We start from the raw sequence: 27,130 nt of genomic DNA, 5'->3' as shown, positions 1-27,130 counted from the left end.
GACCGTTCAGAACAGACAGGCCCAGGTTGAGGTAGTGCCTCCTGTCTCTGCCTTGATCATGAAAGCCTTCAAAGAACCGCCATGAGACATAAAGAAGCAGAAAAACATTAAGCACAGTGGAAATGTCACTTTTGATGAGATTGTCAGCATTGCCCAACAGATGCAGCACTGATCTTTAGCTAGAGAACTCTCTGGAACCATTAAAGAGACCCTGGGGACTGCCCAGTCTGTGGGCTGCAATGTCAATGGCCGCCACCCTCATGATATCATAGATGGCGTCAGTAGTGATGCAGTGGATGCCCAGCTAGTTAAGAACTGCAAAGGGAAATATTTCCATTAAAGATCATTTGACTACCAAAAAGAGACAACCCAGTTTAAAAATGGGTAAAGTATTTGAATAGACAGTTCTCCAAAGAAGATATACAAATAGCCAACGAGCACATGAAAAGATGTTTAACATTATTAGTCATTAGGGAAACGCAACACAAAGCTACAATGAGATACCACTCCACATCCACTAGAATGTGTTTAATTTTAAAAAACTGACAGTAACAAGTGTTGATAAGGATGTGAGAAATTGGAACCCTCCCACATTGCTGGTGGGAATATAAAATAGTACAACCGCTGTGGAAAAGTTTACCAGTTCCTCAAAAAGTTCCTTATACATAGACTAACCATATGACCCAGCAATTCTACATGTATGTGCTCAAGTGAAGTGAAAATATTTGTTCACACAAAAATTTGTACACAAATGTTCATAGCAGTTTTATTCATAGTAAAATGAAAATAACCAAATGTTCATCAACTGATGAAAATATAAAATGTGGTATATTTGAGCAATGGAACGTTACTCAGTCATAAAAAGGACTGAAATACTGACACAGGCTACCACGTAGATGAACCTAGAAAATATTACACCAGGTGAAAGAAAGCAAATACAAAAGGCCACATACTATATGATGCCACTTATATAAAATGTCCAGAACAGGCAAATTCAGAGAGACAGAAAGTAGACTAGTGGTGGCCAGGAGTTTACTATTATTTCATGTTGTCAAGGCTTCTAAATGTTTATCTTTGTTCTCTCATTAGCTGGCTTCCATCTGGGACTTCACAGTTGGCTGAATAGTCATCATGGTGGCTGGCGTGGGTCTCTCTCATGGTCACACTGGCCTGCTGCTCCCAGGGGCGGGGCCCTCAGTGAGAAGGTAGCAGTGGGCAGTGGCGGTCCTGCCCAAGGCCAGGCTGCTCCGCACTATGCCTGGTGGGGGCTGCTGGTAGGAGCCGTGCCGCGTCACCTAAACCCAGAGCGCTTTACCCGATGCACTGTGAAACTGAGCAAAGTGGAGCAACACACATTTGTGTGAATTTTACAGATGCACTATTGGGTGAGAGATACAAGATGCCAAGCTGTATATATGCATGATTCTGTGGCAGCCTGTATTTTCCGAAGATGTCACAAACACAGAAACATCCAGAGATATCTCCTATCTCACATTCTAACAGATTTTTATTGTGGAAGGTAACATTCAATACAAACACACAGCTTCACAAACTATAATAATAATTATAATAAAGCAAATATTCATGTAGCCACTCCCCAGGTATTGCTTTAGAAGCTCCATATGTCCTTTCTACTTACCTCTCTCCAGAAATAAAGGTTAGCCTCACTTTCATGGTAGTTATTTCTTAGTTCTTCTTTACAGTTTTACCACTTGTTATATGCATTCTTAAATAATGTGGTTTAATTTTTCCTGCTTTTAAACGTTATAGAAATGAAGTCTGGTTATCTACCCCAGCAGAGCAAACACCCCAAACCTCAGGGGTCTGAAACAAGGATCATCCAATTATTCTCTCTGAAGTGCTGGACTCAGCGAGGTGGTTTTTGCTCTAGGCCTTGCATGTGGTCACGGGGGCAGGGCCCACTTTGACAACTCCCTCCCTCCATATCTGGGAGTTGATGCCAACTGTAGGCTGGAACGTCCACACGTGGCCTCTATGTCCGCCTGAGCCTGCTCACTACGTGGCCTGTGGGCTCCAAGAGGGGACTGCTGAAGAGGACGAGGAGGAAGTTGATGGCCCTTTGGAACCTAGCCTGGAAGTCCCACAACTCCATTCCTGTCATGGCCTTCCCAGGTCCCAGGGGAAGGAAGATAGACCCCCACCTTTCAATGGGGGGAGCAGTCGCATCCTACTGTAGGAAAAGCAGGTGCATGTATACCCATGCTCATAGATTTATTCACAATACCAAAAGGCAACCCAAGTGTCCATGGATGGAGGGATGGCTAAACAAATCGTGGTCCATCCATACACTGGAATGTTATTCAGCCTTAAAAAGGAAGGACATTCTGACACGTGCTATAACGTGGATGAACCTTGAGGACATCATGCTAAGTGAATTAAGCCAGTCACAAGAGGCCAAATACTGTCTGATTCCATACATATATGTGGACCCCTAGAGCAATGAAATTCATAGAGACAGAAAGTAGAGTGGTGGTTGCCAGGGGCTGCGGGGAGTGGGGATTTGTTTAATGGGGACAGAGTTTCAGTTTGGGAGGATGAAGTTCGGGAGGGGGAGGGCGGCGATGATTGCACCACACTACGACTATGCGAGGTATGTAATATGGCTGAAATGTACACCTAAAGTTAGTAAGATGGTAAATTTAAAGTTATATGCAACCTTCCACAATTTAGAATTTTTTAATTTAATTTTTTTAAAAAAGAGAATGTGTGCTGGGAGATATCATTGGATATTTCTGCATTTGTGACATCTTTTGAAAATACAGTCTGCCACGAATCATGCATACATACAGTTTGGAGTCTTGTGTCTCACAGCCAAGTGCGTCTATAAAATTCACGCAAGCGTGTGTTGCTGTATCGCGCTCATTTTCACATCTGCATAATATTCCCCTGATGCCGTGATGTACTTATCCCATCTACTGCGGGGGGACCGAGCGGCTGCTGGCCCTCCCCGCCTCCTCCCACAGCTCCTCACCTGCCCTCGGGATTAGTGTTTGCCTTCACCCGAGTTCATCCTGCCTCCTTCCTCTCATCCAAAAACACATCGGAGCCTCTCAGAACTCACCAGTGGGCGTATTAGCTTTCAACATCTTTGCTATATAGTGGGAGGGAGGGGAGTGCTGTGGATGGTTCTGTCCACTGTCTTGAACTCCACCCTTGGCCTGGGGTCTCTGACTCACTCCCGCCTCTCTGGCCCTGAGATCCACAGGCCCTCAGAGCCCAGCATACAGCGGGGGATGGTTCTATTTCCCTGGGAATGGGAGGCCCCTTGACTCCTGAGTCTGTGGCCACCCAGCTGAAAGACTACATTTCACCTTTCCTGACAGCTAGATGTGGCCACGTGACTTCTGTGGAATGGTGGCTTCTGGTAAACGACAACTTCCTGGAAACCCGGGCTTATGGCTTTGTTCCTGTGAGATCTCTTTCAGGTATCACCCAGCGTCCGGGGGTGAGGGTGGGGCTTCAGTTGTTCTACTGTTGCGTCCCCTCCCTTCCCCCACCACAGCAGCACTGTTACTGCTCTCGTCCAGCCTCTCCCCTTTCCGGGAATGCCTATTCCTACTGTGGCCCTGGTGAACTCCTACTCATTCCTCTAAAGCCACTTTGAGGGCAGCTCCTCTCCATAACCTCCCAGCCTCCCAGGTAGGTGGCAGTTTCCCATCCTCCCAGCCCTCCACCAGGTCACTCAGTCTGTGGGGTCTGGAACGAGAGCAGAAGACACGGTCTGAGGCAGCGTCCTTGGTGGATGTTCGCTGGGCTGGCATTTACTGTTAGGAGTCAGACCCAGCCAAGGCCAATCACAGGGGCATTCCGGCTCTGTCTCTTTGATGAGAGAACCGGTGAACAAGGGCAGCTGAGGCATGAGTTTGCACACTCCAGGTTCTGCCAGTCTCCCTGGGCAAGGGGGTGGGGCAGGAGGTACGACATCCTCCCGATTCTGGGAAGGGCTGAGAGCCAGGACAGTGTCCTCACGTCCTTGGCATGGTCCGCGTGGTCCTGGATGTCCAGCTCTGACTCATTCCTTGTTTGGGCAAACCCTGGCCTGGGTGCCAAGTCCCGGGGGTTTAACAAAGGCAGGTCGAGCAGAGATAGGATCTGAGGACCAGCCGTGGGAACAGTGTGGGTGCCTGGCCTGTGTTTACAGCTGCTTCCTGTCCTGGCACTCAGTCTGGAGAGCGGGGCGCGGCCACCGTCTGAGGAGGGGAGGTGTGGGGGTCCTCTCCAATGCACCCTGCCCACTAGCAGCAGGTGGCAGGGTTAAAACAGAAAGTTCAGGTGTTTCAGGGAAGGAGGGCAAAGATGTTAAAGTTAGAGGTTATTACCTTTTAGAAAGTGACCAGTGAACTAGGCACAGAAGGTACCGTTTCTAAACAGGTAAAAGGGGAAAAGAGGGAATAAGAAAAAAATCAAAACAATTAATCCAAAAGAAGACAGGAAAGAGTAGCGGCCAAGGGGAGTTTAGAAACAAGCTATTACAGATAAATTCTATAGACCTGTAATCACAGAAAACATCAGGGGACCAGATGCTCTAGATACTGGGAAAGATCGTCACATTGTAGAGGGGGAAAGCCAGCTTTCTGAAATTACAGGAGACCCTCCTACAAAGTTTTTAAAAACCCACAGTACTGAAGGTCAAGGGAAAGAAAGATACATCATGCAAAGACTAACCATGAGTGAACTTGTGAGCTCTGTTAATATCACATAAAACACAATTTAAGGCAGCAAAGCCCAAAATTGGCCTGTTGGAAATACAAATATAAAACCAAACTTCTGGTAATATTAATAAGAAAAGAGGAAGCACAAATAAAAACACTAGGAAAACAAAGTAGATTTAACCATAGATGCGCCAGCAAGTAAACAAATATAAGAGGCTATTAGTGAACTTGATGCCAAACAGATAAATTGTTTGTTTTCCAGGATGGAGCCCAAAAGAAATTTTAAAATTTGAATTACCTTACAATAAAAGAAATGAGTGATTTGAAATCTACCACTCCCCCATGTTCAAATAGTTTTGCCAACAAATTCTACCTTTCAAGAAACAGATTGTTCCAATCTTGTACAACTTATTTCAGAGAATAGAAAAATAGGAAACACCTCATTTTTACAAAGCTAATCTTGATCTGCAAACTGAACAAGAACAGAACAAAAAATAAAATTACTGGTAAATATCACTTCTGAACATTGATACAATCTGAATCCAATAATGTATCAGAAAAATAATTGTCACAGCCAAGTTGGGTTTATCCACAGAATGCAAGGTTGGTGTAGCATAAAATTACTTAATGTGAATCACCATAGTAACAGAATAAAGGAAGAAAACCACAGTATTATTTCAATAGAGGCAAAAGAAAACCCTATCCAATAAAATGAATCCAATTCATTCATAATAATAAAAAAAGAGAACAAAAAGAGAAATAAAAGCTAATAGAATAAAGGCATCTACTAAAAAACTACAGCAGACAACATAACAATGAATTATCCCTGTGAGGATGAGAATTCCACATGATGTGGTCCACTGGACATCCTAGCCAGTCAGTAAAATAAAGGAAATAAAAGGTACAGGATTTGGAAAGGAAAACACAAAATTCTCATTATTTGCAGACGATATGATTATCTATAAGGAAAACACAAAGGCATCTACAAATAAATTGTTAGAATTAACTAAGGGTGCTGTATTCTAAGTGAGGTTCATTTGCATTCTATATATTAGCAAAAATCAAAAGATTGCAATTTTTAAAAGATACCATCTAAAATAGCAACAAATATATAAAGACTCCTGGAATAAATTTTTTAAAAAAGTGTAACCCTATCATATAATAAAAATAATAGCTGTGATGTTTCTTACTGCCACTATTACTCTAAGCTCTTTAATCCATTTTACCCCCTTTTTTTGCTTATTAATTTTTTGTTCTGTTTTTTTAGTGATTGATTTTCTGTTTATAGAATAGATTTTTGACTTAATATATCATTACATTTCTTTTCAATTTGTTGAGGGATTTTTTTTCCCCCACAATTAAGATAGATATAGCGAGCCCTGGCTGGTGTGGCTCAGTGGATTTAGCACTGGCCTGCAGATCAAAAGGTTGCACGTTTGATTCCCAGCCGGGCACATGCCTGGTCTGCAGACCAGGTCCCAGGCTGGGAATGTGCAAGAGGCAACCAATTGATGTTTCTCTCCCTCTCTCTCCCTCCTTTCCCCTCTCTAAAAATAAGTGAATAAAATCTTTTCTTTTAAATAAAAGGTAGACATAGCAAGTCTACTCAGTCTTTATTAAACAGCTTTCTTGAGATGGGCTTTACATACCATACAAGTCACCCATTTAAAGTACACAATTATGTGTTTTTCAGCCTACTCACGGTTGTGCCACAATTTTAGAACATTTTTCTCACCCCTAAAAGAAACTGTGTACTCACTAGCAGTCACTTTCCAATCACTTCCTATTTCTCCCCGACTCCCCTCAAGGTCCTAGGCTAGCCACTAAACTAATTTATCTTTACACGGATTAGCTTTTCTGCACATTTCATATAAATGGAACCAAATAATAAGCGTGTCTTCGTGCCTAGCTTTACACTTAGCATATTTTCTAGGTTCATCCATGTTGCAGCCTGTATCAGTGTGCCATTCTTTTTCATGGTTGAATAGTATTCCTTGTGTGGATATACCACATTTTGTTTGTGCATTCATTAGCTGATGGTATTTTGTTTGTTTCCACTCTGGCTATTATGAATAATGCTGCTATGAACATTTGTGTACAAGTTTTCACGTGGATATGTGTTTTCATTTCTCCTGAGTATATACCTAGAGTGGAATTGCTTGGATATATTATAGCTCTATGTCATTTAATCTTTTGAGGAGTTGCCAGGCTGTTATCCAAAGTGGCTTTATCAGATTATACCCCCAACAAGCAATGTATGTTCACATCTTCATCAATACTTGTTATTTTCTGTTTCTGATAATAATCATATTAGTGGGTGTGAAGTTTTGTATCACATTGTGATTTTGATTTGTATTTCCCTAATGACTACTGATATTGAGCATCTTTTTGTGTGCTAATTGGCCATTTGTATATCTTGTATGGAAAACTATCTATTCAGATCTTCGACCATTTTAAAAATTGGGTTATCTGTTTTTTATTATTGAACTACAAGGGTTTTTTAAATATTCTAGATACAAGTTTCTTATCAGGTGTATTGCATATACATGCCCGCTTTCTTGATGCTGTCTTGTTAAGCACAGAAGTTATAAATCTTAATTAAATACAATTCACTTAGTTTTTTCTTTTGGCACTTGTGTCTTTGGTGTTTTAGCTAAGAAGAGTTTAGCTAACCAAAGGGCACATATATTTACTCCTATGTTTTCTTCTAAGAGTTAGGTAGGTGATCCATTTGCAGTTAAATTTTGTATATGGTGACAGAAAGAGATGCAACTTCATTCATTTGCACATGGATATCTAATTTTCCCAGCACTTTTTTTTTTTGTTATTCCTTTCCTTGTTGAATTTCTTAGTACCCTTGCCAAAAATCTCTTGGCCATCAATGTGAGAGTTTTCTTTCCCCCTCTGGACTCTCAATTCTATTCTCTCAGTCTGTATATCTGTCCTGAGATCAGCACCACACTGTTTGGATTACTTTAACTTTGTAGTAAGTTTTGAAATTAGTTGTGAGTTCTCTAACTTGTCCTTCTTTTTCAAAACCATTTTGGTTATTTTTGATCCCTTCCATTTCAATATAAATTTTAAGGTCATCTTGTCAACTTCTGCAAAAAAGTCATCTGGGATTTTGACAGGGATTTTGTTGAATCTGTAGATCAGTTTGGGGAGTATTGCCATCTTAACAATAGTAAGTGTTCTGATGTATGAACATGAGATATATTTCCATTTATTTTTGGTCTTATTTAATGTCTTTCAACAATGTAGTTTTCAGAATATAAATTTTTCACTTATTTTGTTAAATTCCTAACCTTTATTTTATTTTTTAACTATCTTATTCTTTTCAATACTATTGTAATTGTTTTCCTAATTTTATTTTCACATTGTTCATTGCTAGTGAATAGAAACACAATTGTGTTTTGTACCCTGCATCCTTGATAAACTTGTTTGTTAATTCTAATAATATTTTAGTGGATTGTTTAGGATTTCCTATATATAATATAATTTCATCTATAAGTAGTGATATTTTTATTTTTTCCTTCACAGTCTTAGCCTTCTAATTCCTTTCTTGCCTAACTGACCTGTTTAAAACCTCCAATACAATTAAATAGAAGTAGTAGACGCAGACATCCTTGTCTTACTCCTGATCTTAGGGAGAAGGTGTTCAGTCTTTCCTCATCGTAGATGCCCTTTATTAGATGGAAGGAGAGCCCTTCTATTCCTTGTTTGCTGTGTGTTTTTATCAAGAAAGGGCGTTGGATTTGTCAAATGCTTTTTTTGTGTCTATTGAGATGATCATATTAATTTTTTCTTGATTCTGTCAATATGGTGTACTACATTAGTTGATACTTGGATATTAAAATAATTTTGCATTCTTGGAATAAATTTCATTTGGTCATGTTGTATAGTCTTTTTTAAATATGTTGTTGGATTCACTTTGCTAATATATTGAGTGTTTTTGCATCTCTATTTATAAGATTATTGGTTGTAGTATTCTTATGACATCTTTGTCTGACTTTGGATCAGGGCAATTCTGGCCTCATAGAGTTAGGAAGTATTCCCCCTCTTCTATTTTTTGTAAGGGTTTAAAATTAATTGATGTTAGTTCTTCTTCTAACATTTGGTAGAATTTATTAGTGATGCCCTCTGGTCCTGGACTTTTCTTTGTTGGGATTTTTAAAAATTACTAACCCAATCTCTTAATTTATAGATCCATTCAGATTTCCTGATTCTTCCTGAGTCAAGTTTGGTAGTTTGTGTTTCTAGGAACTTGTCATTTCACACAGGCTATCTACTTTGTTGGCAAAAAGTTGTTCATGGTATTCTCTTATCATCACTATTATTATTAGCAAGATGTCATTAGTGATAGGTCATATTTCATTCCTGATTTCATTTGTTTTCTCCCTTTTTGAAAGGTTGATTTTGTTAATTTTGTTGACTTTTCAAAGGGCCAATATTTGCTTTCATTGGTTTTTAAGTTTGTTTGTGGCCCAGAAGAAAACATGGTCTGTCTTGGCATAGGATCTCTGGGCACTTGAAAAGGATGTATATTCTGCTGTTGTTGATGTAAAAGTTGATGAGGTCCTGTTGTTTAATGGCATTGTTTTCTATCTTCTTAGTTACTTTTGTCTAGTTCTATTGATTGTTGAGAGAGAAGTGTTGAAGCTGCAACTATAATTGTCAAATTTGCTTATTTTCCCATTCAGTTTTATCAGTTTTTGCTTCACATATTTTCCAGCTCTGTTATTTGGTGCACACGCATTTAAGTTTGCTCTTACTTCTTGGTGCGTTGACCCTTTTATCATTATGTAATGTTGTTCTCTGCCCCTGATAATTTTCTTAATGAAGTCTACTTTATCTGGTATTAATATAGTCATTCTTGCATTTATTTAACTAATGTTTAAATAGTATATCTTTTCCTATCCTTTTGCTTTCAACCTACACGTGTCATTGTATTTGAGTGAGTTTCTTTTAAATAGTGCACATTTGGGTCATGTTTTTTATTCACTCTATTAATCTCTGTTGTTTAATTGTTGTATTTAAATCATTTACATTTAATGTATTTAATGATATGGTAAGGCTTACACCTGCAGTTTTATTTCTGTTTTCTGTTTGTTTTTTCTCTCTTTTCTTGTTTCTCTGTTTACCTTTTCCTGCCTTCATGTAGTTTACTCAGGCATCTTTTAGAATTCCATTTTGAATTATCTATAGTATTTTTTCTAGAGAAAATATCTTTAAAGAAAATAATTTTTAAAGATTATTCATCTTTAGACAGAGGGGAAAGGAGGGAGAAAGAGACGGAGAGAAACATCTATTAGAAGCCCCCAACTGGGGACCTGGCCCACAATCCAGGCACATACCCTGACCAGGAATCAAACCAGCAACCTTTTGATTCATAGGCCGGCACTTGTTCTACTGAGCCACTCCAACCAGGGCTGAATTATCTATAGTATGTTTAAGTGTACCTCTTTGCGTAGCTTTTTAGTGGTTGCTCTAGGATTATATTATATAAACAAAGTTAATCAAAGTCTACTGGTGTCAACATTTTACCATTTGGAACGAAGTGTAGAAAGCTTACCTCCCTTTATGTCCCATTACCCTCCTCTATTTATAATTATCTTAGATATTTCCTCCACATACTGTACACTGATAACAACTTCAGGCAGTGTAATAATTTTTGCTTCAATCATGAAATACAATTTAGAAAACTCAAGAGGAGAAGAAAAGTCTATTGTACTTGCCAACATTTTGCTTATCATGTTCTTCCTTCCTTCCTGATGTTACCAGCTTCCTCCTTTTACCATTTCCTTTCTGTCTAAAGGATGTCTTTCAGAGTACATCTGCTGGTGATGGATTCTCTTAGTTTTTCTTCATCTGAGGACATATTTATTTTCCCTTCATTACTGACAAATATATTCACTAGATAATGAATTCTGGGTTGATGTTTTTTCCTTCCAACACACAAAAAATGCTACTTTCTCTGGTCTCCACGTTCTGATGATAAATCCTCAGTTGTTTGATTTGTGAAGTGTCCTTTTTTTCAATATTTATCTTTGGTTTATCAATAAATTTATCTGTTTATCAATAATTTTCAGTTTTTTCAGTTTTTATAATTATGCTGTATCTTGGTGTGGATTTCTTTGGGTTTATCCTCTTTGGGGTTTGGGCAATGTCTTGAATCTGTAAGGGTTTTCCATTTATTTTTGCTAAATTTAAGAAATTTCTAGATAATATTTTTCGAGTACTTTTTCTTATCCCCACCCTCTTTCTCCTCTCCTCTTGGAACACCAGTGACATGGATGTTAGTCTTCTGTTAGTCTCCCTCCATTTCGAGGTTGAACAAAACCCTAAACTGCTGTTAGTCCCATCCACCTTGGTCAGAATCAGAAGCTTTCCTTGGCATGAGGAGAGGCAGAAGAAAACTATAAGAAAATATAATTTAATTTGTATCTTCTGGATATAGTAGGACTTTTTGACGTCCTTCTATAAAAATAGAAGCTAGAAACCATGCAGGGAAAGCCTTAGTAGATTTAAATACTCAAAAATTTAAACATCTATAACATTCTAAAAAAATCATTAATACCATAGATTAGGTAGCAAATGGTAAAAGCATGTGCCACATATATGATAGGAAGTAATGTTTCTCACATAAAAAAGTGAGAAAAACATCAATGTTCAATGTGGGTATATAGATAATTCATTAAAAAGGAAATTAAAGTGGTGATATAAATTAGAAAAGAAAATTTAACACATAAAACTAATATAAAATGACATTGACTAAAGTGTAAAAAAATTTAAATTTCAACTCATTACTGTTGAAATAAATGCAAATTAAAGTAAGATACCATTTTTTTGCCTATTCATTTAGTAAACTTTTAAAACTGTGACTACCCATCACTGGTGACAAACGTGGAGATGAATGCTCAGGTAAGGGGTCTAGTGATACAGCCTCCTGGGTGTGAGCCAGAAATTTTCCTTCGAAGAACTTTTTCTGAGGAAATCATTCAAAATACCAAGGCTTATGAAAAATGACCTTCATAGCAGCATTATTTATAATAGAAAAATTGTCATTTATAAAACTGCCTTGAGGGGCAGCTGCAGAACCAAAATAATCATCATCAATGTCAATCCAGTGTCCACCAGAGCCAACAAGTGCTGTCCACTAAGCCCCTGGACAATCCTTGGATGTCAAGTCCATTAGCATCGCTATTTCACAGAACCTCAGGACAGAGTGCCCTGGCCACGCCCCACCCCGGGAGTGATGGAGACAGACAGTTCCATCCTGGCTCCGCCCAACTCCCAAGGCCATCTTGTAGGCAGTTAGAAACAACAATCATCAAGAGGATGTTTTTTACAGAGTCTGAACATGTTTACAATATGATGCTAAGTGAAAAAGGAGGATCCGGGATCGCTCTACGATTTTAAGTAGAAAGAGTACAAATTGTTGCAAAATGCAGAGAAGGAAGGACTCTGAGAAGGAAAAGGTTGGGAGAGAGAGGCTATGGTGGCAGTGCAAGCTAGGGCTGGGGGATGAGGGCACTGTTGCTATTTCCCATGGCTTGGCTGCCCCCCCCCCCAGGCTCCTGGGGCGGGGGCTGGACCACAGAGACCACTATCTGGTGCAGTTGTGGAGGCATAGGGGTGTATAGGACCCTGGGGCTCTGTCAACCAGAGCTCCCTGCCCCACTGGGGAAGGGAAAGCCACAGTACCCTGTTCGGGAACAGGACTGAAATCAGATGAGTTCTGAGGGTCAAGAGAGCCAGGAAGGATGCCTCAGGAACCTGAAGGGTGCACAGGAATGGCAGCAGCGGACCCAGGATTGGCGACAGCCTCCCCTCGAACCTCGCAGCCTCTACCACAGAGGACTTCATAACCAATGGTGAAACTAAGGCGAGGAGAGGTCAGCTCACTAGCTTGAATAGTGAATTCACTGGCTGTTTGTCAAGGAGTGCTCTGCGCATGAGTGCAGGCGGTGCCCCTCCCACGCACAGCGCCTCAGGTTCCCAGAGCAGGGCAGGGTGAAACCCGGAACCAGAGCTGCATCTGGGAGCACTGTCTTGTCCCAAGGAACATCTGGTGCATTGGAGGAAAACATCCTTAACTATTTCAAAGCCAAAAAATAGAAGGAATGTTGTTTTTCCCCTCCCCCGAATTGAAATCCTTTAACTAGGAGCTTCCCAAACCCCAATCCCAAGGAATTGGAGCCTAAATTTAGATTGTCCTTGGAAGGTCACCGGATAACCCCAGCTCAGGGTCAGCCAGCAGCTGCTCAAGATAACTTTGCTTTTCTGCTGACTCAGGCCTTTCCCTCACACAATTAATGAGATCCTGCTGTACTTCCCCTGGGAAAGAGAACAATGGCTGTAGAAGAGCAGGTGGCCTTGGCTGGTACGAGAGCCTTGCCACAGATCAGGGACTGACATTCCTACCCAGCCCCCGGACCCCCTGCGGAACTTGGTTTGCAGGCCCTGGTCTACTGTGCCGCCCCAGTCAAGCCAGCCTCCATCTGTCCCTTGGGGCTACGCCCCTTCCTACCTCTGGGTCTTGGCTGAACTGCCAGCTCCTCAGAAAAGCCATCACTCTGTACCACACTGCTCTCTCTTTCCCAAGGGCATGCACGGCACACCTGCAAGGGCCTTACCACTTACTGGCTGAGTGCGGGAGCTCCCTGGGTTGTGCTCCACTAGCGAATGTGCTCGGTGCACAATAAGTGGTCAGGAGATCCTCCTGAGTGGAAGGAAGGGTGGGCTGTCCTCAGGCCGCCTCTCCCCACGCCCCCTTCCCCGACCCCACCCCCGGGTCTGGTCGGGGGTTGGGCCTCTCTGTGGTGGCTCTGGTTCCACTGTGGGCCAGGGCCACAACCAATGCAGTGGTGCTGAGGTAGAAATCAGGTTGTGATAGGCAGAACCCGACACTCCCAAGATACTGCGGTCTCCAAGATACTGTGAGGCTGTCCTCCAAAGAGTCGTGTGATCGCTGGGGGCACCACGGGATGCCAGGCTGGAGGTGGGCCCTCTCTACCTCCAGCCCCTCCCAAAATGGTAAAGAAGGGGAGGAAGGTGGGCAGATGAAGGGCGAGAGGTTCATGCGTCTGCACTGCAAGCTGGCTGGAGAGGCAGCAGGCAGCCCTCTACCTGGTACAGATGCATGAAGAAGGCCACTGTGTTGAGATTCATTCCTGAATACTGGTGGGGGAAACCAACAAGCAGGTGGACAGTTCCAGCTTGGACCTCTGGGAGCAAGGTGAGGGGATGGGGCAGAGAGGCCTCTGAGAGGAAGTGACCTCAGCAACACAATGTAGCCGGATGAGCAGGCCCTAAGCCAAGGGATGTGCACTGCAGGCAGAAGAGGCTGTGGGTGAGAGACAGACCAGCCTGAGGGCCTGGGGAGGGGACAAGTCTGGGTGGAGCAGGGAGTATATGCTGCTGGACTGATCAGGCCCAGCGTAGCCGGGCACATGTCACCTAGGCCACTCTCAGGAGTCAGCGCTTTGTCCACAGGCAGTGAAAGCCATGAAGGGTTTGAGACAGAGTAAGAGCCAGGGGAGGAGCCTGCTGGGGTGGCACAGCTGCCCTACGGAGAACAGACCCAGAGGGCAAGGAAGGGGCCCAGACAGCCTGAGGCCAGGGCAGCTGTCCTGGGGAGGACGCAGGGTGGAGTGTGGTGGGGGGCCCCTGGGTAAGGTCCCTAAATTTGGGCTGGTGGGGAGCAGGGATGAGAGGGTGGGGTGGGTGGTACATGTGCAGTGGATGGGAGAGGAGATGTCCAGAAGGGGCTGCAGGGTGGAGGGCGAGTGGCCCACAGTTTGCAGCAGGAGAGCAGCAGCTAGTGAGATGGTAGCTGGGAGGAGGCAGTGGTTCTTGGTGCTGGGAGGTGAGGTGGGCATAAAGAAAGAGGTGAAACTTCCCCCCACATCCCCCTCCTGCCCACAGGGCCCAGCAAACTTGCCTTACCTCCTCATGCTGGAGGGACAGGGCGCTGGCCTTATCTCAGAGCCCCCTGAGGAAGGAGAAGGAACCAGGGCCCGGAAGGGACAGCTTTATCAAAGCTCCCAGACAGGGACTGGCCTCAACACTATCTTCTCTGTGGAGGGCCCTGTCTGGCAGAGCCAAGCACATCGGACCGTAGGAAAGCACAGGCGTAACAGGGGCCACAGTCCAAGACCAAGCAGTAGACTTTGCTGGAAACAAAGGGGCTGACAGGGAGTGGGAGGGGGCTGCCAGAACGGGGCTGGTGCCCCCATGAGGTTGTGGGCTACAGGGCCTGGTGCCCCACCTGAGCCTAGGGGGGGCCCAGTGTTCAACCCGTTGGGCCTTTCGAGAAACTGCTGGGCCATTGTGCAGAAGAATGCCCGGAAATCCCGCACCTCCCTCCTCCAGCGAGGATGGGGGCTCTTCCTCCTGGCCAGGAAACTCCAAATTGACTTCTGGAGGGCGGTCTGGGGGCTAGTGTGCCAGGGTTACCGCTGGTGGGAGGGCAGAGCACAAACCCTCAGTCCCTTTGTGTCTCTCCTGTCTGAGGGCCAGAGTGGGCCTTGGAGCCTGGGCCACCGGCTGCTCCTCAGAGAACAGCCTGTATACTGGGTTATTGGGGAACACTGGGGACTTCCTGAAGTGGTGTCGCCTGAGCTGGGCCTCCCAGGATGGGGGGATGGGAAGCATCTCCAGAAGAGGAGCGATCAGAGCAAGCGGGTGGAGGTTGGGAGGTCTGGGAAGTCTCTGCCACAGGCGCAGAGTCGGGGTCTTCTTAAAGAGACCGTCTGTGCCACCTGCCTCGTGCTGGGGCCTCAGGCCCCAGGGAAGCAGTGAACCAGTGGGCAGTGGCACTGGGGAGGGTCTTGGACGAGGCAGGAGGCCAACCTGACTCGCACAATCCTGCCTGGTCTTTCAGCCTGCAGGAGGACAGAACCAAGTCTTAGAGGGGCACCGGGCAGTAAGGATGCGGTGAAAGAGCCTGGGTCGGGCTTAGGCTCCAGGGCGAACTTCCTGAAGGGACCGGCTGAGATGTGCTTAACTGACCCCAGGAGAAGAGGCTGCGAGAGTCCCCGACACAGGACTCTGCATGGTGGTGACAGTGGGAACTTCTGCAGAACTTGACCAGGGAACAGCAGTGCTGGCCCAGGGCTAGAGAACATCAGGCTCCTTCAGAGAAGTGGAGGGGGAAATTGGGGATAATGTAGCTCCTGAAATGAAGAGGCAAAGGAGAGGCATGGAAGTGGCGCAAGGAGAGCGAACGCAGCCTCCCGTAGCCGATCCAGACCTCGCTCGGACTCGACTAGAAAACCGCGGGTGAAGAATCCGGGGCGGCGGCCGTGAGGGGAGTGGTTCCGGCATCCTCTGCTATCTCCAAGCGAAGTTATTTTCCTACCTGCTGGATACCGTGAGGCGCCATGATTGGCTGCAGGCCGATGGCTCGTGCGTGGATTGGATGCTTGGACAGGGCGGCCGAGCCCGAGCCCGCCCCCCGAACCTTCAAATAAGAAGGACCGCGGGGAAGTACAGGCAGACGCGAAGCTGTGTTGCCGGCTAGTGGGACGGCCTGGCGAAGGGCGAGGAGCCGGCCGTGCGGGCGCAAAGGCACTAGGCTCCACACAGGGAGCCCACCTGCTCAGCTGAGCCACTGCAGCGCCCCCTGCGGAAGTCCCGGGGCCGTCGGGCTCGCGTCTCACCTCCAGCCATGGGGTCAGCAGCGCTGGAGATCCTCGGCCTGGTGCTGTGTCTGATGGGCTGGGTGGGCCTGATCCTGGCATGCGGGCTGCCAATGTGGCAGGTGACCGCTTTCCTGGACCACAACATCGTGACGGCGCAGACCACCTGGAAGGGGCTGTGGATGTCGTGCGTGGTGCAGAGCACGGGGCACATGCAATGCAAGGTCTACGACTCGGTGCTGGCGCTGAGCACCGAGGTGCAAGCAGCGCGGGCGCTCACGGTGAGCGCCGTACTGCTGGCGCTCGTCGCACTCTTCCTGACCCTGGCGGGCGCTCAGTGCACCACCTGCGTGGCCCCGGGTCCCAGCAAGGCGCGCGTGGCTCTCACGGGTGGTGCTCTCTACGCGCTCTGCGGGCTGCTGGCGCTCGTGCCGCTCTGCTGGTTCGCCAACATCGTGGTCCGCGAATTCTACGACCCGAATGTGCCCGTGTCGAACAAGTACGAACTGGGTGCTGCGCTCTACATCGGCTGGGCAGCCTCGGCGCTGCTCATGTGCGGCGGCGGCCTCGTGTGTTGTGGAGCCTGGGTCTGCGCCGGCCGTCCTGACCTCAGCTTCCCTGTGAAGTACTCGGCTCCGCGGCGGCCCACCACCAGCGGCGACTACGACAAGAAAAACTACGTCTGAGAGCGCTGGGACGGAAGAGCCCCTGGTGCCAGCCGCGCTCACGCCCGGAGGACTGGCCAGGGAGCCCTGCATGGACGGAGGCCTCCGCTGGGTCGCGCCGCTCACTGGTTACGCGGAACGCGGCCCGCCAACGGGACCCTGCTCGGGCCCGCAGCCCATCCACTCCGACTGTCACTCGCTGGGCCCTGGGCGGTGCCCTGCCCTGAACAGGCGACGCGCACTTGGGAGGACTTGCTCGGTTTACTTTCTGTGGGAAGTGCTGGCTCCGACGTGGGTGGGGCACGGGTTCCTTGGCTCTGTGGGCACGAGACTACACTTTTCCCCCTGTCCGGCCTGGTCTTGGACGCCACTCTACTTTCCAGCGGCTCCTGCTGATTCCAGAGGGACAGAGGGCTTGGGGCTCCCAAACTGAGCTGCCTGAAAGCTGTGTATAGCTGGCCTTTACCCCATCAGCAGGGCCTGAGCCTAGGGGTCCAAGAGACTTGCTTTGGACCTCCCTCCCTCAGCCCTGCAATTTGCCAGGTGCACAAGATCTGAGTGTGGGGCTGAGGCCCTGCCCTCCTTCAGTTTGGGGGATGGCAAGAATTTGTTTAGTAAACGGTTTGAATACCCTTCCACCTGTGTTCTGTTGTCTGTCCATCCAGTCACCCAACTCCTCCCTGAAAGGCCCTGTGAGAATCTCCCACAGCTGGCTCTGGAGTCCATAAGATCTCCCCACAGCCTTTTGTTGGGTCCTCCCTGCCACCTGAACACCCTTGTACTGGGTAGGAAACAGCCACAGCTGTTTCCTACCCAGGAAAATGCTGTAGTCAGATCCTCTGAGTCACAGGACCTGGGGAGAGGACAGAGACCCCAGCAAAGGAGGCAGATTGGACTCCTCCTTCCCAAGCCAGTGTGTGGTGGGCTTGGGATGCAGGAATTGTTGAGGGTGGGCCACTAGGCTGCTGGCCTTGCTTAGAAGAGGCTGGGCTCCACAGGGAGGGTGTTTGCCACCTGCCCTCCCAGGGTTTGCCTACTTCTGGGTCACGTCAAATGGCCACAGACATCTGCACACACAAACTGGGCCCTTTCTCCCAAATGGTGCAGTTAGAACAGGGGCAAATCCAGGATTTGTGCTGGGCCCCAGCAGAGCCAGCTACAGGTTGACAAGCACATTGCCTGGGGAGGAGGCTCCCTGGCCAGTTGCCTGGAGAGTGTCCAGGCTCAGCCTGTCTGGACTCTTCCGTGCAGCTGTGCCCAACCTGATAACCATCCCAGTCTTGTGCCAACCATCAGCATCTGCTAGGATCACCTTATGTGACCTTCTTCTGGTGGGTGGAACAGACCCTTGGGAACCAGGCTGGCTCATCAGGTACCTGGGAATGGGGGTCCCAGGAGAGCAGAACAAACCAGAGCTGTTACACCAGCCAACAGCTTATTGCTTCCAGCCCTGTTCTAGGCACTTGAAATCAATGCATTTTTACCTTCTGCCAAAGGCCAGAACAGGAGAGCTGTGGATGGGGGCAAGGGAGGCATTCTAAGCCTGGCCAGCAGGAAAGCTTGGTATTTGCCCCCAACCCCAGCCTTAGGAGCCCTGTCCAAAAATGCCTGGGCCACGTCCAGTGGCAAAGTCTCCCAGGCTTGGTCAGGCTTCTTGTGGGGGTGGGGAGAGAACCCAAGGACATGGGCTCAGGGTGGCTGCAGCAGAGCCAGTGAGAGGACTTCCAGGGAGGCTGAAACATCTGGTGGTCTGAGCTCCCCCAACAACAGGACAAGGCGCAGTGGGATGGGCCCCACAGCAGAGGACCTCAGCAGCCCCGCTCACAGCAGCTCCCCTGGCCTGTGCAGCAGGGATCAAGAATAGCTCCTGGGTGCAAGTCTGTCATCCTGGGCCTTGTGAGGCTGCTCCTGGCTGCTGGGGCCAGCTAGCGCTGCCGGGGGTATGTGGCAGTCTGTATTGCACATAAGCCCATAGCTCTCCAAGTTTTTCAGGCACAGGCATCGGCTGGGGATCTGAAGAGCAGTTGCATAGCCTCAGATTTTGCAAACAGCCAAAGTGCGTAGCTTGAGGGCAAGCCCTGGAGGAGAGCTCATGCCAGGAAGAGCAGGGGCAAACTCCACTGCCAGAGGTCAGGAGAGACAAGGAGGCCACCACTGCTGCCAACCCCACTGTACCAACTACCCCTTCCCAAGGGCTGCCTTGAGACCTGGACACAACTACCCACACCCCCTATTCCAGGTCAGTTTCCAGGCTTCGCCCTGCTCTCCCCTCCCAACATACAGCCTTCCCAAACCACTCTGCCTCCACCTACCATCCACCCCAGGAACTGCACCCAGATGGCCATGTCCCTCCAGCCTGCCTGCTTCCCCAGCACCCAAGCTCCAGGTGGTGGTCACAGACAAGCTCAGTGACTTGTATGAACAGCTTTCTCCTCTGCTGAAACAGGTGAGGTACCAGACAGACCTCTCACAGGGCAGGAATGGATGGGAGCAGGGAGCATCCTCGCCTCCAGATCAGGCTCGAGACGTCTTGGATAGTGGGACCAGCTGATCCCATGGCTGCCCTGAGAATTCTTCCTGTTCTGAAGACTTAGGAGGTTGCTGCAGTCCTGTCTGGCTCAGACACAGGTGAAGCTGACCTTGGGGTCATCATGCCTCCATCGGGGAGAGGCCTCTCAGCCAGGCCCACCCTTCCTGGCTTGGGCTTCAGGTGTGCCTGTGGGGCCAGTGGCGTATGGACAGATAGGTGCTGGAGGGTAAGATGACATCCCAGAGGTGGGACAAGATCAAGAAGATGAACTTGAGATGCTGCCAAGGCTAGAGGACAGGAGGACATGGTGAGAGGGTGGATAGAGCCCAGCTCTGGCTGGCATTGCTGGGAAATGGTCAGCACAGGTGCTGCATGGATATCCACATGGTCAGGGGCCTGGCCTCTGCCCATTGCCGCCCTGACTCCCCCCAACCTGTGCTTATTTCCTGCTGGGCCAGAGGGCGTTCAGGACACAGAAACAAGGCTCCTATGAACCCACAGAAGGCTCAGGGCACAGCTAAGTGCTGGCCCTGTAACTGGAGCAAAGGATGGGACACTGAACCTAAAATAAGCATTTTATTCCATTAAAACCCACTGTCTCTACAGTTAAAACTACATTTATAACTTACAATCAAAATAAAATCCTATTAATATAAATAAGGAGAAGGAGGTCCTTTCTGAAGAAATCCAACTCTAGAAAAGAAAAAAAATATATAAATTTCACACAATTCTGATGTCTCCCCAAAGTAAACACATTGCCCCAACGTTCCCCCCGACATACCAGGCTGCTGCCTCTGAGTCGCCTTCACCACTCAAGGGGAAGGGCCACCCCAGAGCTACCAAGGCACCTGACCCTGCCGGCCTCACTGTACCCCCCTGGCCAGGTGCAGGCTGTCATCTGTTTGACAACCCCTGAAGGCCTGATGGATCCCCAGCACCCCCTTACCTTACAGACCCTTCCCAGTGGCTTGTCCAGCTTCAGATCCATGGTGACCCTCCCCTTGCTGGGAGCATCTCCCTGCCACCCCCCAGAACACTGCTCCTCACCCTTCCTGGGTGACCCACCCTGTACGGTGTCTTGGTGGCAGGACCCACAGCAGCATTGGCATCATCACTGAGCAGACTGCAGGGGAGAGGCGGCCTCAAATGCCAGCCTCAGTGCCTGAGAGACCTGCTTGTAACCTCTGACTGAGCCATAATCTTATATCTCCGCCCCGACCCTAAGGGCCTGTGCTGAGGTTCAGCACTTGTCTAAGGGGCATCAGCCCCATTCTGGATGAAGAAATGGCTAAGGTGCTCAACAGATCTCACTAAAGACCTTAAAAACCTGTGTACCCCAGCCCAACCTGACAGAGGGATTGTGGGGTCCCTCAGGCCCCCATGCCATTCTCAGCAGTGCCCGCTGGGGCCCAGCAGGGGAAGGGCGCCTGCTCTCAAAGCTTCCAGCTCACTATGGACAGGGGAGCAGGAGGACCCTGGGCTGGCACGAGGGGGCCCCATACCTCAGAGCCTTGATAGGCCTGACAACCACAGCAGTGGCCCCAGCCCAGGCTCAGGAAAAGGCAGGGCTGGGTGTGGGCATCCACTGTGTGGGGGGTATTGGGGTCCTGTGCGGAGAGGTGGTCACTGGACACAGGGCAGCCCCCCTGACCTGGTCCCTCAAGAGGCCTGTCAGTTATATCCACATGCAAGTGCAGGCCTGCGGAGAGCTGACATTTTATAATTCTCGACTGAGTGGCTGATGACAGTGTAGCTTTCTCAAAAGTCAAGCACATAAGAGCCTGGATAGAGGCCCTTAGGGGCTCCATCCCAGGGCCCGAAGCCAGGCTGGAGGGGCAACGAGGCTCCAGGTAGCCCCTGGGGGCGCCCTCATTCCTGCCAGTGCCAAGAGGCCTGCGTGTCCCTGGCAGTTGCTCAGCCCACAGTGTGATTGGGAAGAAGAGGACAAATGTCAACTGTTTCTGAAGGGGTCCCAGGAACTTAATGCTATTAGCTCCCCAAAATGCCCCATTGTGGCATTGCCACCAGCACAGAGACAGGCATTCTTGGGAAAACTGTGTCGGTCCCAAATCTCAGGAGCCCCGCTCTGGTTTGAAACCCAAGTAGAAGCCTGGCCTGAAGAAGAAAAGAGTGAGGAAACCACAGCAGGAATCAGGAGGGGCATTAGCAGCACTGGCTTTGTGGTGCTCCCCCCACTCACCCTCAGGACAGGAGGGAAACAAGCGCGTCCAAAAACTTGCTCCGATCCTCTGCTTTCAGTTCAATTACTGCAGTAATGAAAGAAAAACATCTCATGAGACGGGAGGAGTAGGAACAGGAGGGAGGAGTGAGAAAAACAAGTCAGCACATTAACTTCCTCTTCCCACTCATCCAGGACTGGAACCCTCCAGCACATTCCAAAATGGACTTGGCTCCTTGGTGGCCTGGGATATTCTGGACTAAGAGGTTATACTTCTCCATCCCTCTGTATTTAATCTTCAGAAACTTCCAGCTGCCCTGTTGGTGAGGCTGTGTTGTGTCTATGGGGAGGACCCCCCGGGCAGCAAGGGGACTGGCACTGACAGGCAACAGAGGGAACACAGGGGATGTGATGGCTTAGAGCACCGCAGTCCTGGGCTGAGATGGGCCTTCCCGCCCTGAGGGACAGACTGCGCCCAGTGGACTGCGGGAAGCCCTGAAGTCTGTCAGGCAGAGGCCAGACCCTCAGCTTCAGCGTCCTCCACCGCAGGAGGGAGACATGATGCAAACTGCCTGTCTCTGGGGGGCCATCAGGCTGACAAACACGTGGGCCTCCTCGGAGGGCTAACCAGGCTTACCTAGTCCTACAAGCTGCCTGTGGGGTGGGTCGTGGCTCTAGAAGGCCCAGGCCCCGCTCACCCAGTTAGTACTGGCCATGACTCCCTCAGCCTGCTGCCGGCGGTCTCCACCCACGGGGGCAGCCAAACAGCTCCTGGCCCACAAACCTGCCCGGAGGGAGCCCATGACATCTTGTGGGCCAACCAGCACCAACCCCTCCCACCTCTCAGGCAAAAGTGAACACCCAACACAGCCGCAGCCTGAGTGGGCCGTGTGAAGAAGCCCCTCTAGGCACTGAGGCAACTGGGATGAAGACTGGATCTCTTGATTGCATTGATTGTGAGGTGGTTTTCTGTCATTATTTCTTCAAACAGGTTTTCTTTTTGTTCTCTTCCCCTCCTGGCACCACCATGATGTGAACATTGGTACGCCTGTCGTCATCCCAGAGGCTCCTTACACTCCTTATTTTTTGGATTTTTTTTGCTTTTGTGATTGGGTGATTTCTGTTACCTTATCTGCCAAATCAGATTTGATCCTCTGCTTCATTAATCAACTGTTGATTCCTTCTAGTGTACTCATTTCAGTTACTGTATTAATTTCTAACTGATCCTTTTCTATGCATTCTATCTCCATTTTTGTGTTTCCTATCTCTTTGTATAAGTTCTGAGTTGTCTATTCTTCCCTTAAGTTCACTGAGCATCTTTAAAACAAGCGTTTTGAACTCTGCATCTGTTATATTACCTGTCTCCATTTTTAGTTTTTTCTGGAGTTCTGTCCTGTTCTTTCATTTGGGACATTTGTCTCCTCATTTTGGCTGCCTTCATGTTTGTTGCTGCGACTACAGCAGAGGATCTGCTGGGCAGGGGCCTACCCCACGGAGCAGGACTCATTTTGGCAGGGCTCTGGTACCTGCCAAATATGTCCCGTTAGTGGGTTGCTCATGGAGGTGGTTGGGTGGTGCTCTGGTGTGGTGTAAAGCTGTCCATTGTGTGCGCTGGCTCTGGGGCCTCCTAGGAAATGCAAGCCAAGGTCAGCTGCCACCTGTGCCTTGCCTAAGGCCACCTGGCATGAGCCACAAAGTGATCTGCAGATGGTTGCCATTTTTGCTGGACTTAGAGGTGCCTAAGAAAAGCCAAGCCACAAACCAAGGCTGGATGCTGCTAATGCCAATGTTGGGGCTGCTTTAGCAAGAGGTATAGGGCATGCTAAGGCCAGATGCTACTTGTTTCGGGGTTGACCTTTGAGAGGTTTTAAGAAAGTCTGCAGCATGAGCCAAGATAGGCTGAGCCCTGACTGGTGCGGCTCAGTTGGGCGTCATCTGGCAAAGTGAAATGTGGCTGGTTCCATTCCCAAGCAGGGCACTGCTTGGGTTGCAGGTTTGCTCCCCCAGTCGGAGTGTGTAAGAAGAGGCAACTGACTGATGTTTCTCTCTCAAAATGACTTCTCTCTCCCTCTCTTTCTCCCTCCTTTCTCTCATTCTAAAAATAAAATTAAATCTTAAAAAAAAAAAAAGACAAACTCCACTGAAAGTGGCTTGGGTGGGCCTGCAAGTTGGGTGGGGCAGGATCTCAGGAAATCACCAAGGCAGAACAAAAGGTATTAGGCAGGTTGATGGAGATTCAGATATGGCATCTGCTTGAGCCCACAGGAGGGCTAAGCAAAGGAACGATGGCTTCTGCCTGCACTTTTGTCTGGGGCAAAAGCTGCCCCTCCAGCCCCTGCCTCAAAGCCAGACAATTCAGTTCCTTCCCTGATGTCCCTGGTGCATTTTGAGCTGCCAACCCAGCGCTGGAACTCAGAGTGTTTGAGTGCAAGTAAGTCCATACTCGTCTCCCTCCCCACTTTAGGAAGAACACCAGTGTCTCCAGAAGCCCTCTGACTCACTTACAATCTCTGCTGGTTTCGCATCCAGAAGCTATGGGGACTTCTCTTCCCAGCATTGGAACCTTGGGCTGGGAAGTCTGGTGTGGGGCTAGGACTCCTCGTTCCTCAGGGAACCTCCAAAGCCAAGATATTTCTCCCCAATTTTAACTACCACCAGGGGGTATGGGACGAACCCATTCCACGTCTCCACCCCTCCTGCCAGTCTCCACATGGCTTCTTCTTTATATCCTCAGCTGTAGGACTTCTGTTCAGCTAGACTTCAGGCAGTTCTCAATGGTGATTGGTCTATAGTTTATTTGTAATTCCAATATGATCATGGGAAGATGTGAACACCGCATTTACCTGTGTCGCCATCTTGACCAATAGTCCTGAGAGCTTAGGCCTTGCTGTTCCTATGACATATAGAAAGGGCAGGTGACCCTGATGGGTTAGGCTGTGCCCTGGAGGTTCTGGCCAGTCATCCGGGCTCACTGGTGAAGTGGTCTCACAGACCAGGCCTACAGCTACCGAGGCAACACCTGTTCCCTCTCCCGGGAGCCTGTCAGTGCCCAGGCAGGAGGTGCAGGGCCCAAGGCATGCCAGAGTGCCCTGAGCTGCCTAGAGAAGCCAGTACAGGACTGGTTCCCACAGGACGAGAGGGCGACTGGCAGGTTACCTCTAGTGATGCCAGCTTCCCTGGTTCCAACGCCAGCCCTGACCTTGAATGAGGGGCCCCCATTCATCAGATTCTTACCTGAGAAGTCAAAGTAGTTGTGCAGTGTCCGGGAATTGGTACCCTCTGCTGCCTTCTCAAATGCCCGCCCAAAAAAGCTGCAGACAAACAAGAGGCACATTAAGGGTCTGGCCACTGTGACAGACCCTCCCCACATCCCTGGAACACACTGGAATCAGCCCAGACTCCTCCCCAGCTGCTGGTTCTGTTCATCAGCTCTCATGCCCCTTCCTGGGCCACTGCCCTCTGAGGTCTCACCACCACTCACCAGACTGTCACCGCCTCTCACTGCTGCTCCCGCCTATACCCAACTGAGTTCTTCTCAGCTCTCAAGGAGTGAATGTCCATCTGTACCCCTAGGGCTTCATGCCCAGGGCTCTGGCTGCAGCCTCCCTCGTGCATGGCATTGTGCTGGCAGCCAAGCAGGTGAGAGGCAGATGCTCAGTGGAAGTTGTGCTGGGATGGGGGTCTCAGATGAGACCAGGTCTCACCCAGTATGGTAAGACTGGGAGGAGACTGCAGGGATGGGCTGTGGCATGCAGCTGGGACTTGGCCCAGCAAGGGTAGGAGAGTGGAGTATTCTGAGCCACTGAGAACACAGGGCAACAGGGAGAGAGCCTAGAGCATAGGCCTATCACCTGAGGGCTCAGGGCCATGGCCACAAAGGGCTGACAGCAAAAGGAATTGTGGGTAAGAGGCTCTTGGGCCCACTATGGAGTACAGGCAAGAGGGACATGTGCTTCAAGCTTGCACAGCAACTCTCACAAGGGACTGCACACATGAGTCAGAGCTAACACTAAGTATGGTTACATATGTGATGTACAATGACAGACTGACAGCTGGAGGAAGGATGCAGGTAGCTGTGATGACCCATTGGGGAAGTGCTTCCTGGCCCCCTTGGGAATCTAGGCCAGGAGCACCCGGACAGCTACAAGTTGTGTGATCATGAACTGGAGACCCACAAAGAAGCTTTGAACAGCAGCCTAGCCCCAGAGAAGCATTTGTCTTTAAAAAGTCCACTGTCTCTCCCAACTTCCTACTAAACAGTCTTTGAAGACACAGGAGGTCAAAGCTCACGACAATGAAGCTAGGATTGATGGGGATCAACGACCAGTGTCCTCCATGGCAGAGGCCAACAAAGGCTAGTTAGGAAAAATGAGGGGGACAGGACACTCGCCAATGCTTGGCACCCCAAGCTGTTCCACCAGGAAGCTGCGTGGCAGTTTCCCACTACCCGCTGTCACTCAGCATCTGTCCAGAATGGCCTTAAGGGACTTGCTGGGGACCACTAGACCCAGGGTACTTATTACACCTGGGAGGCAAAGACACCTAAGGATGGTGAAAGGCAGCCCCTGGGATTAGCCACCAGGTTTCCTAGTTTGTAGAGCATGGAGGGGCAGCAGCAAGAACCAGGGAGACCTTCAGCCGTGCTGTTGGTCAACACCTGGTCTGAAAGGAGCAGGCAGGAGGAAACCCAAACCTGATGCAAGAGGGCAAGAACAGTGCTGAAGATGCAGGGAAGGGCCAGAAAGATAACTAGAAGACGGGGGGAAAGCTTCTCAGAAGTGCCAGAAAAGAAGAGCCTGTGTATTCTCAAAATCACTGGTATGTCAATAACAAAGAGGCAGAAAGCATGACTGTCCAGCAGGAGAGGAGGTAACCTGCCACCCATGGGCAGAAGCCCTCACAGGCCTGCCACAGGGAGGAAAAGGTCTCCTTGGTGTGACATTGAAGGGAAACCTCACCCAGCTCCAAAGAGCCCACAAGCCAGTGACACCCCTTGGCCCCTGCTAAGCTCCCCGGACGTGTGGAACAAGGCTCACTTCTTTCTGTCTGAGCTGTCAGTCTCCGGAGGGATGCCCACCACTGTTACAGTGCCTTGCTCCACATTCAGAGGGGCAGCCATCACCAAGGGCAGCAGCTTGCAGCGCCGGTTCTTCGTCTGAGGAGGCAAAATACACCCTCAGTCATGACCCCACAGGGTGAGTGCGGCATTCAGCACCCAGGACCTTGACGGAGCCAACTATTCGCTCCCCAAACACCTTCAGGGGCTCCCTGTCACTAAAAAGGATGCTCAAGCCCCCATGGGCTGCTCCATCTTCCTTTTGTGCTACTAGTTTCCTCCCTCACCTCCTTTAGGTCCTCCCCAACCAAGCCTGTCTCTGTCATCCTGCCTCGTGGACAAGGTCCTCTGTGGTGTGTGCCATCACCTGACACTGCTTGTACTC

General features: G+C 48.8%; 2 protein-coding genes across 3 annotated transcripts in view; one reads left to right on the top strand and one right to left on the bottom strand.

Moving 5' to 3' along the window:
* The first annotated feature begins 15,538 nt into the window (after positions 1-15,538).
* On the top strand, positions 15,539-17,679 carry CLDN5 (claudin 5). Its single transcript, XM_054592705.1, has one exon. The coding sequence runs from the start codon at positions 16,345-16,347 to the stop codon at positions 16,999-17,001; it is 657 nt and encodes a 218-aa protein (XP_054448680.1). The 5' UTR covers positions 15,539-16,344; the 3' UTR covers positions 17,002-17,679.
* A 4,033-nt stretch (positions 17,680-21,712) lies between these two features.
* The window catches only part of CDC45 (cell division cycle 45), a 29,341-nt gene continuing 23,923 nt past the window's right edge, over positions 21,713-27,130 (bottom strand). For both annotated transcript variants that reach the window (XM_054592694.1, XM_054592695.1), the window contains 3 exons: positions 26,726-26,844; positions 24,924-25,000; positions 21,713-21,777 (listed from right to left, as the gene is read on the bottom strand). In XM_054592694.1, the coding sequence (XP_054448669.1) occupies positions 21,713-21,777; positions 24,924-25,000; positions 26,726-26,844 (261 nt within the window). The remainder of the gene's footprint in view (positions 21,778-24,923; positions 25,001-26,725; positions 26,845-27,130) is intronic.

Source organism: Pteronotus mesoamericanus, unplaced genomic scaffold (assembly GCF_021234165.1).
Source record: "Pteronotus mesoamericanus isolate MK-2021 breed Mesoamerican mustached bat unplaced genomic scaffold, CSHL_Meso_final scaffold_371, whole genome shotgun sequence".
Taxonomy (NCBI): domain Eukaryota; kingdom Metazoa; phylum Chordata; class Mammalia; order Chiroptera; family Mormoopidae; genus Pteronotus; species Pteronotus mesoamericanus.
This window is presented reverse-complemented; position numbering and strand designations above follow the sequence as displayed.

Coding starts and splice junctions, on each gene's coding strand:
- CLDN5 (XM_054592705.1), top strand. CDS start 16,345: ATGGGGTCAGCAGCGCTGGAGATCCTCGGCCTGGTGCTGTGTCTGATG.